General features: G+C 40.8%; 1 protein-coding gene across 1 annotated transcript; it reads right to left on the reverse strand.

Moving 5' to 3' along the window:
- Positions 1 to 7,380: 7,380 nt before the first annotated feature.
- snw1 (SNW domain containing 1) lies at positions 7,381 to 19,236 on the reverse strand. Its single transcript, XM_071924913.2, has 14 exons — positions 19,198 to 19,236; positions 18,504 to 18,657; positions 17,909 to 18,070; positions 17,530 to 17,625; positions 16,254 to 16,360; positions 15,605 to 15,709; positions 14,234 to 14,303; positions 13,821 to 13,886; positions 13,439 to 13,555; positions 13,043 to 13,184; positions 11,941 to 12,043; positions 10,779 to 10,896; positions 9,979 to 10,142; positions 7,381 to 8,355 (listed from the first exon to the last, which is right to left on the reverse strand). Exons 1-14 carry the CDS (start codon positions 19,209 to 19,211, stop codon positions 8,163 to 8,165), a joined length of 1,611 nt encoding a protein of 536 aa, XP_071781014.2. The 5' UTR covers positions 19,212 to 19,236; the 3' UTR covers positions 7,381 to 8,162.
- Positions 19,237 to 19,651: the final 415 nt, after the last annotated feature.

The raw sequence follows: 19,651 nt of genomic DNA on the forward strand, positions 1-19,651 counted from the left end.
ACATTCCAGGGTGGTGGAGCAGGAGAAGACCTCTGACGTGAGGATTTGAGGAATGTGAGTGAGAGGATGCAACAACAACAGAGGTGTTTCCTGGAGTCAAGGCCAAGCCTGCGTGCTAGACCTTTAAAGACCCTCATGGTTGTATTTCCTGTTTGGTAAATATTGTCTGGAGGAACGTGCGTGTCAGCACAAGGCCCTGGTATATGGGGAAAAAATGTGTCTTATGTGTCTATGCTAACAATGTGTGTGAGTGTGTAGGATATGGTGTACTACACTATATTTGTATGTGTCCTTTAGGTTTGGGGCCATTCATGAATTGAATTAAGAATGCACGGTAAATTCCAGTTCAATTCCTGGAGTTGGAATTGGAATTACACTCAGTTCTAAGGAAACAGAATTGGAATTGATTTGGAATGACAGAAAACAGAATTGAATTCCATGAAATTCCATGAAATTCCACTTCAAAGAGAGATGGCCTTGACTCGCTAAACATTATAAATCAAACATTATGAATCAAATAAAAGACAGTTCAACAAATCAAATACATTCAGTCAGTCACAATGTATGTATTACGATTACATGTTATGCCTCAAATACCACCTGAAAGGAACCTTTAACATTTTATGATATTCTGTAATAATAATATATAACAGTATGTGTAATCTCAGATATGTGGTAAGAAAAAACAAAAAAACATGGAATATCACAGAATTTCACTGAATTAAATTCAAATTAATTCCAATTCTGTTCCAATGCTGTTTTCAAATTCCAATTCTAATTCCTCAGCTGAATTGGAATTAATGAGTTCATTCATGAATAGGCCCTTTTCACGTCGTCATGGTAACAGCTTCCGCATCGAGATGGCCATGGCCTTCACTAAATCGCTCCACAACCTGCCCAATATTGACATCGGTGAAAGACTTGCTGACCTGTTTTTATTGACTCCTGAATTTAAACCAGAGAAAGGCTTCAAGTTCTTCACCTAAAGTTTCCTCTTCGATCATGAAGGAGAATTTTAGCTTCAGTTTCTCCTCGTCTGCTGTCATCTCCTGGCAGTCATCACCTCATTTGCATAACATTATTACATTATGTATCTAGTGCTAGTAACCATTACAATTTTGTTGTTTTTGTCGTCTTTGTTGGATTGGTTTATCAATAACTCGCAAAAATAAAGTTGCCACACGAAGTTGTGATGCAAGAGTTTCTCAACATGGAAGCTGTTACCATGATGATGTGAAAAGGGCCTGTTGACCCCAACCCCAGTGTGCTTGTTTGAGTGTTGGGGGATTCTCTTCATGTGGAAATAGTGGGACACTCTGTAAATACTGTGCAGACTTGAAAAGACTTCTTCTTCGTTCAAGAAACCCACTTCTTCTTCCAACCTCCTAGATGGCACTGTTGGGCCACACAAAGACAAAAACACCCGCCCCCCCCTCCTATTAACAGAGCCATAATGAGAGGTTATGCTGGTGCTGTGGGTTGTAGTTCAGTGTGTGATGGCATTGGTGTGCAGCCCAATGTTCCCAGGGTGTGACATCCATGATTAAGACATTGATGATAACATCTGACTACTTGATTCTCTAATCAATTTTCAAGGCCTGCCTTTTTTGTTTTCTCTCAAGGTTGTAACCTTGGCTGCGTAATAATAAAAGATCAACGCAGCTTGCCAATGTACACAGAGGCAGTTAAGCTCCCCATCTATTCCGAACCTGATAAAGGCGATAAGGATCCAGTTTTAATAGGATCAGAGGCAGGGTTAAGAGGAAAGAGGATCTGCTCGCATTGATACTGCCGTAGCAAGGAGCTTTAGTAATTATTGGAATACATTCTCATGAGATACAGACATTGAAAATCATAGTGAATGGTTTGTGATTAGCGATTGACGGCAAAAAAATAGAGTTGAGACTTTTTTCATCTGATAAGAATGTACTCGATGTGATGCACCGTATATGCAGATGATTATCTTTTTTGCTCATGGCAGCGTCTCTTTTAGCTCTGTTCTCAGTAGAGCCATATGCAAAGATTATTCCAAACAGGTAGCTATTGTTAGCTACAACTACCAGAACTATTTCATATGAATCTCTTTTATGTGAGGGGATAAAAAGTGGGCTACCTACTGTTCAGTGCTTCCCTGCATCAGTATTGCATCATAAAGTATAGAAGTTCTGAACGAAGCTATCTAGCCCAGTGGGATGCACCAACATATCCACTATCCCTATAAACAAAAGCATAATTATTATCTGTCTCAGCTGACAAGTTTACATGTCATTGCTGATATATTGTCTGCTTTTTACAGTAAGTATCATTCAAATGACAGATGATTTCCCATTCACGGAAGATGTATTCCTGCTCTCTGTTGCAATTTCCCTGCTTTGATGTCATGTAATGAAATCATCAGGAGAATCAATCTCTCCTCCTATTCCCCAGACAGCCTATTAAGAGCCAGCGCTGCCATAGAGGAAGTCTAGGCAAGCAGCCATTTTTCATACTTCAATGGCGTCTAATGTGTTAGATAACAAATGATGAAATGAGGATAATACACAAGTAACCATATAAATGAGTATGAATGAGCGTGCTCATTGCTAGGAATTCCACTCATGCACAAACTGAAGCAATTGCAAATCACATCCCACCAATGATCCACTCCAAGAGATAGATCACTCCTGCGATAAATGTCTCAAACAGTCGCACAAGGACAAAGTATCCGTCAAAGCATTCCTTTTGACATTGCAAACTGCATGTATGGTGAATGTGTGTGGAGGGAAGAATAATAGAAACATCAAGTGTGCCCAGGTACAGTAAGGAGAGAGATTTAGGAATGCAGGAGAAATGAAATGAAATGGTGTTGCTTTCTGATTGTAAGACAACAAATACCACTTGTTAATGATGATACTTTCATGCATCATCATCATCAGCAGCAGCAGCAGCATTAGAACCACCACTACTACTACCAGATAGGAAACAACAGCACCTGCAGACGCTCTCATTCAAACCAAACTCTATCCCTCTCCTCAGATGAAGACATTGGCTGAGCCGTCAATCAATTCCCGTCACAGCAAATCCCAGCGCTGTCAGTGTGCACTCCCAGCATGCCTGGGCGGGCCCTGCACACCGGTGGGTAGCGGCGAGGCTGCGTTCCTGACTGACACAACCATTAGAGATTGTTACGCCTGTCTAAATCTTCCCCACCATAATGGATTATCCACAGAGGGAGCCGCTGAGGAGAGGACCAATCCTGCTCTCCGGGATTCAGATGAGGGCCTTGGCTGCACACCGCGACCCAGACAGACAGACTGACTGACAGGCAGGCCATTTTCCAGTGAGTAGTAGACTCTGTCCAACTCCAGACTGCCGGTATAATGATGAGTGAATTATTGCAGTCCTGAGTATGCAAAGATGAGGAACTAATGCAGGGAAGTGAGTGAGTGACAGAATAAAGACAGGTCTCCCAGGTATATGCTGCTGCTGTAGTGTGTTAGTTTGACAGATTCAATTTACAGAATGTGTGGCTTCGTATATTGTATATTCACACTATGAATGAGAGTGACAGTGCATATTAAAATCAACCATATACTCATGAGTAGGCCCAAAGGGAATCTGCAGACTGTAATCTGCAGACTGGAAAAAGTTGCACAGAAAATGACATTTCCTGTGCAACTTTTTTTTTTTTGCTTAAAATCTGCAGAATACTAAATGTAGGCCATGATTTTTGGTGTATGAACATGATTTCCTAACATAAAAAACATGGTTTTGTGTAAATAAAAGCTACACTGATTATGTTTGATTTGGCTAAATGCCAATTAAAGTAACATTAAATGAGTGAGCTTAAAATTAAATGAGTTTAAATTACTTTTCAAAATGTCTGCAGATCCTGTCTGCATCTACCCATGAGGATGAGGAATAGTGTAGGTGGTAGTGAGGAACTAAGGCTGTTGTTTTCCAAGGAGGTGGGTGTTTTTCTTTAACAAAACTAAAAAAAAATCTACCTCTGTTACAGCAGCAGCCCTCAATACTGAAGTAGAAGAAGAACAAATCTCCTCATGGAGTGAGATAAGATCTCTGGCCGCAGTTTTCGACAGGTCAACAGCAGCACTGGGTACATTTATCACCAAACTTATTGCTTTGCTGCCACCGAGGGGAGGGAGCACGGGGAAATATCACAAAAAACCGCATCACAAAACAAACTAAGCTATCCTCCTTCAAGTGCAAAGAGCGGAAAGATGTGCTACAACAACTCAATATTGTTTATTATTTCTGGGTTTGTTTCCGTCTGGAGCAAAGATAAGAAGCTATCCATCACGGCCTCCGTCTGCGACCTGAAGATTCCATTATGGCCCGACACAATATGTTTGCTGTTTGCGTCGAACGGCACACAAAAGCAATGCCAAGGAACCAATTTCCTGCTACCTTCATGAATAAGAAACTCGTTCATCTTCCTCCGCGCGCATTCGGAAAGGCAGACAAGGGCCGAGCGGAGACCCATTATCAACCTGTCCCTGAAAATTAAATGCACCTTAACACTTCGACAATGGTCCGAGTGCAATTGCGAGCCGGAGAGGGACCGCCTCCGCTCTGTTGTCCTGCGATATGAAACCCTGCTGGCTTCAAAAAGCTCAAATTGATCGTGTTGTCTAGAGCATATCAGGCTGGCATGTTTCTGATCAAACCACAAACCACAGACAACAATCTACCCCCCATATCTCAGCTGCACTAAGCCGGTACGTGTCAGATTGATTCGCTCACACCAGCACTCCTACTGGCCCTCACAATAGACCCCCTGCTGTCTGTAAAGCACCTCACACCGGTAGAGAATGAATTTCCATCCATTCATTCAATTTTTATTTGCACATGGGGCACACGCTGAGAGCAAGCCCTCAGTTTGAGTATATGTTCCCCTTTGTTATAAAGCAGAACATGACAATAAATCAATCAAAAAGTACAGTATGTAAATGATAAAATACACTACCAGTCAGAAGTTTGGTTTATTTTTTTACTATTTTTCACATTTTAGAATAATAGTAAAGACATCAAAACTATGAAATAACACAAATGGAATTATGCAGTGACCAAAACAAGTGTAAACAAATCAAAACTATCTCATATTTTAGATTCTTTAAAGTAGCCGCCCTTTGCCTTGATGGAAAGGCAAAGGCTTTGGAAAGAAATTCATACATAGGCATCAACTTCACTATTTATATTTGTCTAAGAAACAAATTTCAAGCATTTAAGCATAAGCCTTTAGATCAAAATGGCTTTAAGATAATGGAAAACATAGTACATTCAATCAGGTGTGTCCAAACTTTTGACTGGTAACCAAAAAGCCATGAAGACAGTACTGATAATAATAGTAAAGATGATAATAATAGAATGATTAAAAACATATCTAAGCAGAATGAGGAAATCAGCTGAGTAAGAATGACATATAAATATATAAACACCTCTGATAAGGTCAAGGTCAATGTTAAATCACATCAGACTCCCTTTCCTACCATGGAGTCGTGTTTTTTTATATGTTGCTTAGCCTGGTTCCCCAGGTGCAGAGGGGAAGCAGGGACACGCTGCCTGGTTTCTCCCACACTGGCAGAGAATCGGATGACTTTCAGCATGGCAGCTCCTCTCCGCATGGTATAGGTCAATGTTAAATCACATCAGAGCCACTTTGCCATAATTGAGTCAGGGGGTTTTAACGTCTTTTAGCCTGGTTCCTCAGGTGCAGCAGAGGGGAGGCAGAGACAAGCTGCAGCACTTCACCTCGCTCTTCCTCTGACCCAATAAAGGCTGTAAACAGGCGGTGAGAGCCGCGCCGGCTCTGATCTCAAACTGTGAGGAAAAACTGAATCTGAATGTACATAACAGCTGTGACCGGAGACAGAGATAGGGGTCGTTTTGTACTCAGCGTGGAAGAACCCCGATGCCCTACACTCTGCATGGGTTTTTTATTTTTATTGTAGGATCTTGAGAATGAGGTGGGAGGTCAAAACTATTTTTTATTTCATATCCTCTGCTCAGATGGAATCAGAAAAAACATGTAAGCTTGTTGATGTTTACCTTTGTACCCTCTCCACCTGCCTCTATTGAAATTCTGGCTATTGGGGATAATTTTGCACCAACCCAGACTGAGTAATACTAACCACAAGCTAGCAGGCTTGTAAAATTTCTATTACTGGTTATAATTTTAGCCAATATACTTAGCCAGCTGTGTCCAGGGCTTTATTTGACAAGCAATATAATTTATAACAGATAGTGCTCATGGGGAACTCAAAATGGACACTGAAAAAGCCTATGAAACACAGGAATGAGGTCTTGAAGGTGCCTTATTAATAAAACAAAATAATGATTCCATTTTGAAGAAAATGGCGATTTCATGCAATTGGTGGCACCCATGGATATTGCTTCATTCATTATTGGTTGGAGAGCAGTCTGGTGTTTTTCAACCTTGAAGAAAAAAGGTTGGTCAGTGTTGCAGTTTGTGTCCTTTTCTGCTATTAGGTTTCTAGTTCATCAAATTTTGCTTAGTTTTAGGTTAGTAAACCACAAATGACAACAAGCTTAATCAGTTAATTCAGGCACATTTAGAAAACTATCAAAGTGCACTGTCCCTATCACATGTTCTAATATAATTAAATTTCAGTGGTATGGATCTGAAACTCTGTTCGCCTTCTGCCTCTTGGCTGCACAATATGTTTGTTCTATTATATATTTATTTCTCAGTGTACCCGCCATAATTTTTCTGATGCTGGTGAAAGACCGGCAATAAAACACAGCAGGCAAGCCCAGGACGCTGAACTAATACGAGAAGCCATAACAAAAATAATGCCCATTGAACAAAACATAAATCATGTGAATAAACCAACTGTCTGCACCCCTATTCAGGCATGAGTGAGAGATGGCATTATGCAGAGATTTGTAAGTCTGCTGGGCTGTGTAATGCCAAGTTGATTAGTTTCGGAGGCCAGGAAAATAAAACTGTCAGACTGCATAAATCATAATTAATTGTAATTAATGGAACCAGTTTTGTTCTAATCATCACATAAATCGCAGAGCCTATTTCTGGTGAAAATGTCACTACTCACACTTTGTAATTGATGGCTTCTCTGAATACACTTTGGGTATTTAATCATCTATGTAAATGGGACACATTACTCAGGAAGTGATTAAAACAGGGGGGAACTACTATGAGCAAAATATAACAATTACACAACTAATAGACTCCCCACTATGTTCTCAAAGTTGGAGTTAAGCAGCTCTAAACTGGACTGAATAATCTGATTGGGGGGGGGGGGGGGGGGGTATCACATTTCATTTTCAAAGCAGCATGGTTTCCTCAGATATAAATACCACAAATATTTATTTACTCCACAAGAAAGGCAGATAGCGATCTCGATTCCACACTATATGAAATTTATTACATTGGAAGTACTGTACAAGAAATATAGAGCTGGTTTGCTTTATACCCTACAGGTAACAGGTCGTATCCTTTTAATATGCCATAGATCAAAGAAAGACATGGGAGAATCAACCTGATTTACAGGAATGCTGTACATATCTGGTATCAAATATGGGCCATAACATTGCTCACAAGTATACTAGTGGCTTAAATAAAACAGAAAAAGGGGAAAAGGTAAATATTAACAGTCCCTGCTAAGTTTCTGGTGGGGTTTGTATATTTAAAAAAACAACAAAAAACAACATAAAATAACTAAATCTATATATTTCCAGGGCTTTGGACCAAATATTACCACCCACATCTGAAATGACATTGTTTACACTGTACAGACAGAACAATGAAGTTTTCAGATGCAGAAGCAGATCTCATACATACAATAAAACGGCTATCCTTTCAGCTCCACTCATGTTATATTTATCATGTTCACTCATGTTATATTGAACACGAGTGAACATGTTCTGAACATGTTAGCGCTGAACATGTTCTGAGTGGAGCCGAGTAAACAACAAAAAAAAAATAAAAGAGGAAAAAGGAGGGGGAAAGAAAAAGCAATGTTTTCTTTCAAACTGAAAGCAAAAAAAAAATTCTAACAGAGCATTCCTGATAGGACCTCCCGGATTTTAAAACCCGTCTCGTCGCTGGGAGCGTGCAGACTACCTCCCCACCCTCTCGGATGCCAGCAGCCGCCCTAACCGGACTCTGTGCCACCTCGCTCTCACTCCTTCCTGCGCTTCTTGTCGTGGTAGTCGTCCTTGGAGCGGCTGCTGGTGGAGGGCCTCTTGGAGCCGCCGTGCTGCTTAGCCTCCTCCAAGAACTTGTCCAGACCGAAGGGATCCTCCTCAAACTGGACCGGCCCTTCCCGCCGCTGCCCGTGGTCGGCGCCGGAGAACTCCCTGTCTGGAACGAACCTGATGGGGGATGGGAGGAAAGGGAAGAGAGAGTGAGAATGGCGCTGCATATTCCTCGTTTCCCTTACTGGTTTGAAGGTCATTTGACTGCGGGCTGAACATGTGAGAACAATTGAGCTCTTACAGGAATACATTGACATTTACAGGAATACACTGACAATTTTTGTTTTGCTGTTTGTCCTTCAAAGCATAAAAGGGTACTACCACAAGCTAACTGCTAGCAATTTGCTTTTTTTGGGTAACAGATGTGCAAAAACATTTTCCACCGCAAGAAGAAAAATGAGACTCAAAAATATGACTGGATCCAAAATGTCAAGGCATTCCACGAAACAGATGTTGTAATGCCTCAGAGAGCAGTGCTTAAGTTAAAGATTTGTCATGATATGTGTGCACGATGGTGTAGCACCCCGTGGCCAGCCAGCCATTCCTAGAGGACAATGACAAGCTGGCGACTAAACATATGGGGCAGGCCATGCTCGACTAGTAGAGTGTGGCACTGCCGCCCCAAGGACAAGGGCTCCTGCTGGGACGTCATGTGCACGCTTGCCTTGTGCCTAGAAATAAAGCTGGAATGACCTCAAAAAAGTTTCAGGTCTTTATGAATGATTTTTTTTTTTTTTGCCTGAAGTGTTCATTATGATTGAGAAGGTTAAGAGTGACTTGTTAAGTGGTCCAGGTTCAGTAGTTTCACTCCTGATAAATAGAAAAGGACTCCCAAGCTTGATAAATATGAACAACCGTTTCAAACCAGTGATCTCAGCCTGGGGTTTGGGACCCCCTGGGGGTGGTGAATTAATTTTACAGAGGTCAAATGCAGACTGTAAGCCCTAAGTGATGTCACTAGGGCTCCAGATCAAAACGGCTTGTAAAATCACATGATTTTTAAATAAGGAACCTATGGGAAAACGGGAGGAGTTTCAGATTTCACATTTTCTCAGCTATCAGACACAATGACAAAATGCGTACATATGGAAGGGCAAGGAAAAAACTGTTTTGTACAATATGGGACCTTTAAACATAACCGGTTATGCTAATGAGCTAATTCAGACACTTAATTAGCAAATATTTCTATGTGAACATGGGCGGTATATTAATATGAACTCCCTATCCATATCTAAATCCATTTTTCCTCATTAATATGTAAATTTATGCAGCAAGGTGCTCCAAAATCTAATCAGATCTTTTACTCTATAGGGGAAACCTGTGGTGTAAGTATGAAGTTTCTACCACGTAGTGTTCTTGAGATGTTGTGCTCACAAGACAGATAGATACACAGACAGACAGACACCACCATGATGACATAATGTCCCGCATGCCATGTGATGACGGGACATAAAAATGAATATTTTCAGCCTCCAGGTTATCTTCAATAATCAAGCATGTTATATGTGGGAATCACTTTGCTTTTACAGGAACCACTGATTTAAACAAGTCTCTGTTTATGATGACTATTTTTTAATGCACCTATGACTCTGAATTATCCTTATCAGAATCAAGGTAAAAAAGTAAATAGTTAATTATGCAAACAAGTAAGTCAATAAATACATCAATGAAGTAAATAAATGTTTCACAAAAAGATGTTAAAAACAAACAACATCCATAATTCCACTAATCCACTGGTACCTGTTGTTGTGCATGAGTGTGTCAAAGTCATCTGCGTAGGTGTCCTTGTCTATGTTCTTGCTGGGCCGGTAGATGTTCTGGGCCATGTCTCTGCCGCTGCGGAACGGCTGGTCGTACACATTGTACGTCTCATCCTCACCGCCGGCAAAACCGCTATCCATACCCTGGAGAGGGAGAGAGCAACAGAAAAATATGAAGAGTGCACAAAAAATGTAATACCTGGAACTTTTGAAGTGAGGCTGTCCCTGCATATATAAGTCTTAGCTGGCTGTCTGCCACCACCTACCACCTAAAAAATGAAACCAAAGTTGTCATGCAAACTATTCTGTGTTCCCCCTTTGTATGTGGCTTGTGAGTGACTTCCAGTAGTGCGTTTTCCTTGCTTAAGGCTCTTGAATAGACTACCTGTCACCCATAAAGGTTGTTTTGGAACTCAAGTTTTCAATCCTGTTCCCATCCTCATGCAAAACACAAACCACTGAAAACTTTACCACCTAAGCCTCAACACTGGAGGTGAAATGAAACCTTTTTGCTATGAAGACTGGAGTAGATGTTTTAACTGCAGCAAGGTATGTCTGTCTGAAGCCTTGAAAGCCAAGACATCTCACTTGGCTGAGGCAATTTTTATTTTTTTTTGGCCAGCTGGTAGATGTTTCCCCCACATCGCAGAGCCGGGAATCCAGTCTTCTTCGTATTTATATTTTTGTCCAATGAGCACAAAACTCATCTAGATCTATATTATTTAGTAAAAGGAATGAGCATGAGTTTGTATTCATAATCTAAGCTGTATGTGTTCTAACCTTGTTCTGGTTGAAGAGTCGCTGGTCGTACTGGGCCTCGCTGGAGGAACGAGGGTTGGGCATGCCCAGAGCGATGAGCTCGCTGATGTCTCTGTCCTGGTCCCTCTGCAGCTTCGACCTGGAAATGAGCACACACACACACTTTACAAACAAATTGTATATTTCTATCCACATGCACAATAACTTGTCAAGGATATAATAATAGGGACACAGAACAATGCCTGGACCGCAACATGGATGCGTAGCAATATCACACAAAACAAATGGCACTGACACACACACAAGAGAGGAAGGTGAGATGAAATCGAGTATGGAAAAATAAGTGGCAGAAGATTTTAGCTAAAAGTTAAATTCATAATTCTAAAATTCAAAACCGCAATATTTCCCATTCTGTAGCGTCAAAACAATGATTTAAGTCGCAAATAAATGGCAATTTGATGGTGTTATGCTTCCGTAAAACAACATATTTCCGGTTTAAACAGGATGTTGGGGCGGAATACTGCGCAGGGGGGAACTGTTCAAAAGTTGAAAATGTAGAAAGACAAAGTAAAAATTGTGGATTGTGTTTGCAATTATCCAGTTAAATAAGTGTACCTTACTACAATTAGCTATCAAAGTGAATAGGTCATACTCATTTCATTGTGACTTTAAAATCTTGACTATTTGTCCTTCAACAAACAGCTATTCCAAGGTTAAGTAGCAAGCAATCTAAGATAATGAGGTTTCTTTCTTTCGACAGCTGGAATTGTCATTGTAATGAGCGCTCGTCTGATTTTCACTTCCACCCCCACCCCCCCCACAGACCCACAATTACATCAACTGACAACCTGACAGTGCACCCACATTTATGCACAAAGACAGACCCCCCCCCCCCCCACACACACACACACACACACACACACAAACACAAAAATCACACATCTCACATGCGCATATGGGCTCTGGATCATTGCAGACAAGGGCTAATGCTTGAGAGCTATGCTGGATCCTGCTGAGTTTGTTCAGTATTACTGCCGGCCCCATGAATGATTCAGCAGTGAGCGGTACATCTGTGCGAAGTGTGTATATGTGTATGAGGGGGAGAGGGAGGGTGAGAGAGAGAGTGAGGGGGGTGAGGGGTGGGGTGTTCATGTGCAGGGTGTTAAAAGTGCGTGTCCAGCACCTCTTATCGGGAGCAGCTCTGGAAATGTTCCTGTCGTGCTGTCTCTCTTTCCTTCGGTCATGGCGGATCTCGTCACGCTCCCTGGCCTCACCGTCCTCGCCACCTGCCGCGTGAGAGGGGGAGATGGACGGATGGAGAGAGGGACAAGGAGTGAAAAGGAACATGATGGGAAACCAGAAAACAAATATGGAGGGAAATGGGAGACAGAACAGAGAGGGAAATGGTAGAGGGGAGGTAGAGTGAGGGGGTGAAAAGAAACATGAGGACAGAAAGAGGAGAGAGGGAGTGAAAAGGACATGTAACAGTGGAGGTGGATCGTAGGTAAAGATGAAAAAGACAGGGAGGAATAGGGGTGTTGGAGGAGAGAAGGAAAACAGACAGATGTGTAAGCGAGGGCAGAGGGATGGGAAGGGATGTGAGGCAGGGGATTGATGGAGAAACACCAGGAGAGGGAGAAGAAAGTGAGAGACAAAGTGTCAGAGGTCAGTAAACTTGCAAAACAAAAACAAAAACACAGCTGACAGCTGGGGGTTTGCTAGAATTTATAACCGCTTCCATTTTCGTTTTAGTTCTCCTTAATAATAGGATTTCACAGCAATTCTCTTATTGTTTTGCTATACAAAAACACGCATTTTCAGATTTTTGCATTCACAATGCATGCAATGCGTTACGCTCTTTAAATGGTCATTATTCCAAAACTGTGCATAAAAACAGGACATGCCACATTGATTTCTGTTCCCTAAAATATATGTTAATAAGCAGTAGGGAAGCAGAAACATAATTTCACAGCTTACTGGTCATTCAATACTGGTGAGTTGAATATTGTCGTCATCACTAATGCCACTATCATGTTAAAGTGTTGGAATTGGTAACAGCACTGACAACTGAGTCTGCTCTACACACGCATACATAACTAAACAAGATTCGTACATAAATATCACATGGATCTACACATACACACAAGAGAGTCATACACACACTGGTAATAAAAGCACACCGCTGGAACAATACCATATGGACTAGAGCCAGACAGGTATACTGGGGTACTGATAGTATCGGATGATTTTTTTACTTTTTCTTGGCCCATATCTTTAGGACTCACCTTTGTCCCCGTGGCCTTTGATCCCTGCCCTGCGGTCTCGGGCCATCTGGGCCAGCTCCCTCAGCTTCTCCTCCTTCTTCTCCTTCTCCTTCTGGGCCATCTTCTTCTCTACCTGGGCACGCATCTCCACTGCCTCTCTGGCCTATAGAAAATGAGTGTAACAGCAAATTAGGATTAAAATAGATCACCAACATTACAAGAAACCATTAGTGTACCAAAGTGTAAGGGTCTAAATTCATAATGTCCTGATAACACATATGACAAAACATTTCCATGACCATTGAATAATCATGTAAGATAATTTAAATATGTACAAAAAGGTTTATGTTTCAGGCAATGCAACAATGCTGGACAACAGCGTGAAACCAAGATCCATGAGGGCCAACAGGGCAGTACCTTTCTGTCAGCGATGTAGAGAGCCTCGGCCAGCTTGGCAAAGTTTTCATTAATGTGAACTGTTTGCAGCCCCCTGCCATCAGCGGCCAGACGCTTGTCAAGAGGAATGGTGTAGCCCTGGGAGAAATCGCAGACAGATCGAGAGAGAGACGTGAGCAGACAGAGAAAAAAAATGGCAGCGGGGCAGGGAAACTGGAATCACCATGAAATATAAACAGGATCCTGAAATTCCAAAACAAAACACAAAAAAGGCCTGGGAGAAACATATTCCTGCTTGAGCTACCAACGACAACAACAACAAGGTTTGCCCTTTAGAAATGGACAGAAGTGGTCAGATTGATTCTTTGTGCCCCAGGAGAGTCTGGCTCCTGTGTTGCATTACCTTCGCGTTCTTCCAGTTGGAGATGCACGGGGGAATCTTCCACTCCTGTTGCTCCTTGACTGTCATCTAAAAGAATAGAGAGAGAAGCCTAGTGTTAAACTTTAATATCTACTGGACAATGCAGGCAACTTTCACTATTAATATTGATTTCAAATGTATCGATACCGTATGAAAGTGTATTTAAAAGCAAAACGCTGGTTTCGCACAATAGGATCCTAAGTGTTTAACTAGTTTATGGGTAATTCTGTAGAGAAAATGAATTGAGTGTATTCTGATTAAATTAGAAAAGTAAAAAACGATTCAAAGACAAAAACAGTTATAAACACGTATAATGCAATATGCTTCACATTAACATTTTCAGCCAATTGGATTAAGTCGTGCATTCTCAAGAGTTATTGCAAACCAAACTCTACCTTTCTGCTTGGAGAATGCATGACAGGTGCAGGAGGAGAGGGAGGCCCACGAGGAATCTTCTTGTTGATCCTGAAACACATAAATACACAGGTCACATTTCTTTCTCATTTTGTCTCAAATGCCTCAACTGCCCTGTGAGAACCAAGTTATTAAAAGTCAGTATGTAGATACTGCTTGGCTTCAGTGGGAAAAATAGTCGCAAAGACAGTTACAACAAACTGTGACCTTGGAATTAGCAAGTTCCATCTGGCATTTTGATCCAAAATGAGTTCTTCATAATTGGGCTTAATATTAGGGATGGGTACGATTAGTTGAATACTCAATTACCCGAAACAGCTGAAATCAACTTTTGACTTCCAGATGGATAATGCACAATAATTACTGAAATTATTTATCAACTTCAGTCAAATAAAAAGCCATGTCCTGCCTAAAATGCAATGGTTAACAGTGCATGTTTAAAATAATTCTGGCTAATTTTTGATCGAGTTTGAACGGTGCTGTGGGTGACGCACTCAGCTGGGTAGAAACTGATTAGTATCACAGGGTCATTGAAGCGGAGTAGCCGCTGATGAGACCCTGGAAGCTGGCATGAATGATGCAGATGCCTGCCTCCAGACCGCCACAGTTATTTATTAAAACTCTTTTTGGGGAGGACTACTGCGCTACGGATGCAGAGCAAAAAAGAGATACAACTTTACTTGAACCAGCAATGCATCCAAACCAACCAGAATCCAGTCCAATGTCACAGCGCAACGAAAAGCATTTCCAGAAGCTTGGTGCCAAACAGTAGCTTGCCAGTCCTGCTACCTCTGTACCCGCTGAGTATTTAACAGACTCTGTAAGCACCTCGTACTAGGACTGTTTTCTTTCACAAGAACTAGGCTCAAACATAGTCAGCTAGGATTGTGATTTTTTTTATGTTTCTTTTAAATCTGATCAGGCATATTTGGTCTGTTATGGTCTGGACCTGTTATGGGGAGTATATAACTTGCAACAGCGTACATTTTTTTATGCCTTTTAATGCCAATTAAAATAAAATACAAGACCAATTTGGCAACTGAAAAAAAATGAAAAATGGAAGTGCCAACTGGAACTAAGAATGGGCTGACTTAAGGAAAATGCACCAAGATATCTTCAAGACCTCTAAAATGTATGACTTAAAGTGATTTATCTAACTGTATTTAAGACTGTTTAGGCAATGAAATTAGATAATATAATTGAATTAATATAATTCTATATAATTAATCAATATGTCATTAACATAATTCAAGTCATGATGCTTTTTAAGGACCTGCACACACCTTGTATAATCTAGCAAACAGGTGTTTACAAGTGGCTGAAGTTACTGTGATGGAGTTGTGTTTACATACTTGAAACGTGGAGGTTCCATGGGGTCCTTTTGCATCTCCACCATGCGGATCACCCTCTGCTTGGCCCCCGAGTTGAAGGCCACTCCCTGCTGGGATGGGGTGTATCTTGGGGAAAGAAACAAGACGTGTCACCACATATAGGAGTTTTACACTCTCACACATACACAGATCATAAACAAGTTGAAATAGCTACAACAATTCTCAAAGTGTTTCATATGGTCGTCTAGCCTACCCTGTGCCCAAATGACTGTCATTAGAATTTTGAACCATTCTGAATTATTTGCCCACTTGACTGCATTAGTTGAATACACTCCAGAGATAAAAAAAATATATTGCATGTGATCAAAACGGTAAACCTTGAGTATATTGAATTGGCTTAAACTTCCTTTTTATAAGAGTATATCAACATATATATTGCACAGTGGAACAACCAAAGTTTTTAAAGAGCATTTCCACACACTAACCCTTGAAAAAAATGCAAATTAGTCAAGTTTTTTTTTTTTTAAACACAATGTGTTTGTATGGGTGCAACATTCGAGTGGCATCTAATCAGGTGAGTATCAACACTAGGATTTGAAGAACTGATTCTGAATCGGACTAAATAAAATCATGATGAATCGAAGAACTGTTAACCAGCCCTAATATATACCTGATGTACTGTGCGGGGGCCTGTTTGTCTGCTGCTCTCACAGGCATGGCAGCGGCGATCTTTTGAGAAACCTGCTTGTCCAAGGCGGCACGCGTCTTCTCTGTCAGCTACACACAAAGGAAACAGACCCATAGAATTTGAGTTGATAGAACAGTCATTCAAATCTACATGCTTGAATGGTCATTTGGCTGGTACACTTACAATGGCTGCCATAGAATGTTTGATAATGACGTTATGGAAATCAGTGTTGATTTGGTGCATGAGACTCAGAAAGCTGATGTGTTACCATGGCAACGGCATCATCTAGATGAACATTCCACAGGTAGTTGTGATGAACGTTCTAACTTTCTGAGTCTTGTGTTCTGTCCACTCATTAAATAAATATTTACATGACAATATTATCAAAATCCTATAGACGCCATGTTAGGTGAACCAAAGGAAATTACCATGATACACTAGGAAGTGTCCTTTCTATCTATTCAAGTTCTGTGGACAGACCTCAGTGTCCAAGTTAAAAGAAAACAATTGTAGTTAAGGCATAGTGACTATGTTTACATACGGAGAGATCATCAACTCATCCCCTCAACCCAACTCAAAAACCAACTAATAAGCTAAATAAAGAATTAGATTAAAAAAATCAATAATAAATTGCAATGTTACGGCATGTAAGGGTATCTACAGGGTTCAGAAAGCCATACCTGGAATAGAATTAAATCCAATTTAAAAACCAGAAGAAACAAAAGCTATCAAAACCAGCCTACTTCTGACTGAATGTAGCAAATGACTGTTCTGAGATATAAAAGAACAGGAAGTTTGCTAAGAAAAAAGTTCAATATGCTAGGAAAAAAATTACATAATTTTGTATTAAACCTGTCATTACATAGTGAAAAAATAAGAAACCTGTCATTACATGGTGAAAAATAAGACCTTTAATAACTGTATTTAAGATTTAACACTTTCAAACTTTAAATTCAGATAATTTATTTTAAGATACCTTATGGACCTGCAAGATACCCAGTAGATGTTTACAAGAAAAATCAATTTTCAATTAGACTGAGCCAAGATGGATTATCTGGCCTTATCTTGCAATGAATATCAGATTAAATGAGAACTTGAATGATCCCCATGGGGGAACTGGGTAAAGGATATTCTATGATCTTAGAGAGTCTTGAACTCTATGTCCCATACAAAACTAAATCTAATGGCAACCTGCCTATCACCTTGGCCTTTCCATAAATAAGGGAACCCCATACCTACACAGAGCACCATGACTCACCTCTTTGACGGCCTCCTCGTCGGGCCTCTGTAGTTCTGGAGCATCGGCATTCAGAACCTCCTTGGGAAGTAGGTCTGTGTACTTGCTGAAGACCACCTGCACAAATAAAAGACGAGAACAGTTTAGCAACAACTGTAACGTATGATGCTGCTTGATGTACTCACATCATGAAGTGACATGCACCATTGAAATGGATTGTGTGTATTAGAAGTCAGTTATATCAAAGAGTGATGACATGTCTGACAATGCTTGTAAGTGTGGTGTGTGTGTAACTGGCAGGTCATGTGAAACATCGGCATCTTCACTGTTTATGTCTTAAGCCTAGGTCAGACTAGATTTTGGCACCCATTCTAAGTCTGACTGGTATTTGTGTCTATACCTTATCCTTGCCCTGTCCTTGTCTGGCGATGGCATCATATTTGATCTTTCCTTCTGCGTCCACCTGCACCGCCAGGGCATTGGATGTCTTTTTCTTCCTGCCCATCTCCAGGGGAAACTGGGCCACATGGATCTCCGGGAAAGCTCCTCCATCTCCAAAGTCCTACAGAAACACAGATTGAAAGGACAAGATGAGGAGATGGAAGTGAAATTAAGTGGTCATGCTTTCTTGCATGGCTCTATGGCAGTGTCTCCTCTACATTCAACAGTAGGCCATCGCAGCACTGCCAGAGAATATGAGGAATAAAAAAAATCATTCAAGCGCTGTTCTGTGTCTCGAAAAACACTACACATATACATCAAATGTTTTCAATTAATGCTTTAAACAAAACATTTACCTGAAACTGAACTTATTTAGTCCAACAACCCAAAGAACAACTAAAACTGGTACCAAAATAAGGACGGATGTGGAAACATGCAGAGACAAAACTAACCCCATACCACCACCAAATAAATCTGTAAGTAAGTCTGTGAGTATCATGTTTGCGATAACTGTCTCTACAATGAAGCTGTGCTTTCAAATAAAACTAATTTACCTCAAGTGAGCGAGGCACCCAGCCCTTTCTGTGTCCGTAGGGAGGAGGCTCTCTGCGGGATGAAACCAGGGCGGTGGAATAGGACTTCTGGGCCCGGAGCCTCTCCTCTGCCTCCAGCTGGTCCTGCGACAGCTGGGTCGGCGCCGGTAAAAAACTGGACAAACACAAATACGTACAGAGCTTCAATCACAACGTTATGTGTACGTTAGCTCACTTGCTATTGGGCCTTGCTAACGTTAGCCAACTGTGATATTTAGCTACTAACGTTAACTTACACATTACAGATGGTTCTTACGTTTTGAAACAGGCGCTAACACCAATTAAAATAGTCCAGCTAACGACATGGCAATCATGTGATAATAAATATAATTGTGCGTATAAAACGTCGCTTGTTGTCATAAACTGTTGATAAACATGTAGCTAACAAGCAAGCTAAGCTATGAACATGCCAACGTGCAAGGCCAGCTAGTTAAATGACGTTTACCTAAAGCTAGCTAGCTAGCTTAGCTAACACCGTTAGCTTTGACCGAGGTAGCAAAGGATCGCACACAACCCAAAAATATCAATATAAAACGTTTAGCTTATTCCGTGTATATGATAGCGCTTCACTTATATGACAGAGAATGCCACACAAAATCATTTGTGATAGCAAATTAGTTCAAAAACACACGTAAGGCTTTGTCACCGAACTCACCTCGCAAGAGACATTTTTCTCCTTTCTTCCTTAGCAAGGAATCGCACATGCGCAGTGCCAGACAACAGAACAGAACAGAACAGAACAGAACAGAATAGAATAGACAATATAGAATTTAGAATCATCATTATCCTTTTGCAATAAGTTTTTCTTAATTTCGTTCACCAGCAAATATAATTTTTCACCCAAAAAATAAGTATATATATACAGTACATATATATATATATGGATACACATTTATTATTATTTTTTATTATAATTAACTTTATTTTTTATCTTAGTAGCTCTTCTCTTTTCCCTGGTAGGCTACTGTTCTGCCAGTTGCTGCTGTGGCACCAGAATTTCCCCAAGGGGATTAATAAAGTGATATCTTATCTTATCAGGATTACTTTTGCCAGTTGTTAACTGTTAGGCCTATTTGATGATTTAGCTGAGGTCAGAGCTTCTTAAACTA

The sequence above is a fragment of the Centroberyx gerrardi genome, chromosome 18 (assembly GCF_048128805.1).
Source record: "Centroberyx gerrardi isolate f3 chromosome 18, fCenGer3.hap1.cur.20231027, whole genome shotgun sequence".
NCBI classification, from domain to species: Eukaryota; Metazoa; Chordata; class Actinopteri; order Beryciformes; family Berycidae; genus Centroberyx; species Centroberyx gerrardi.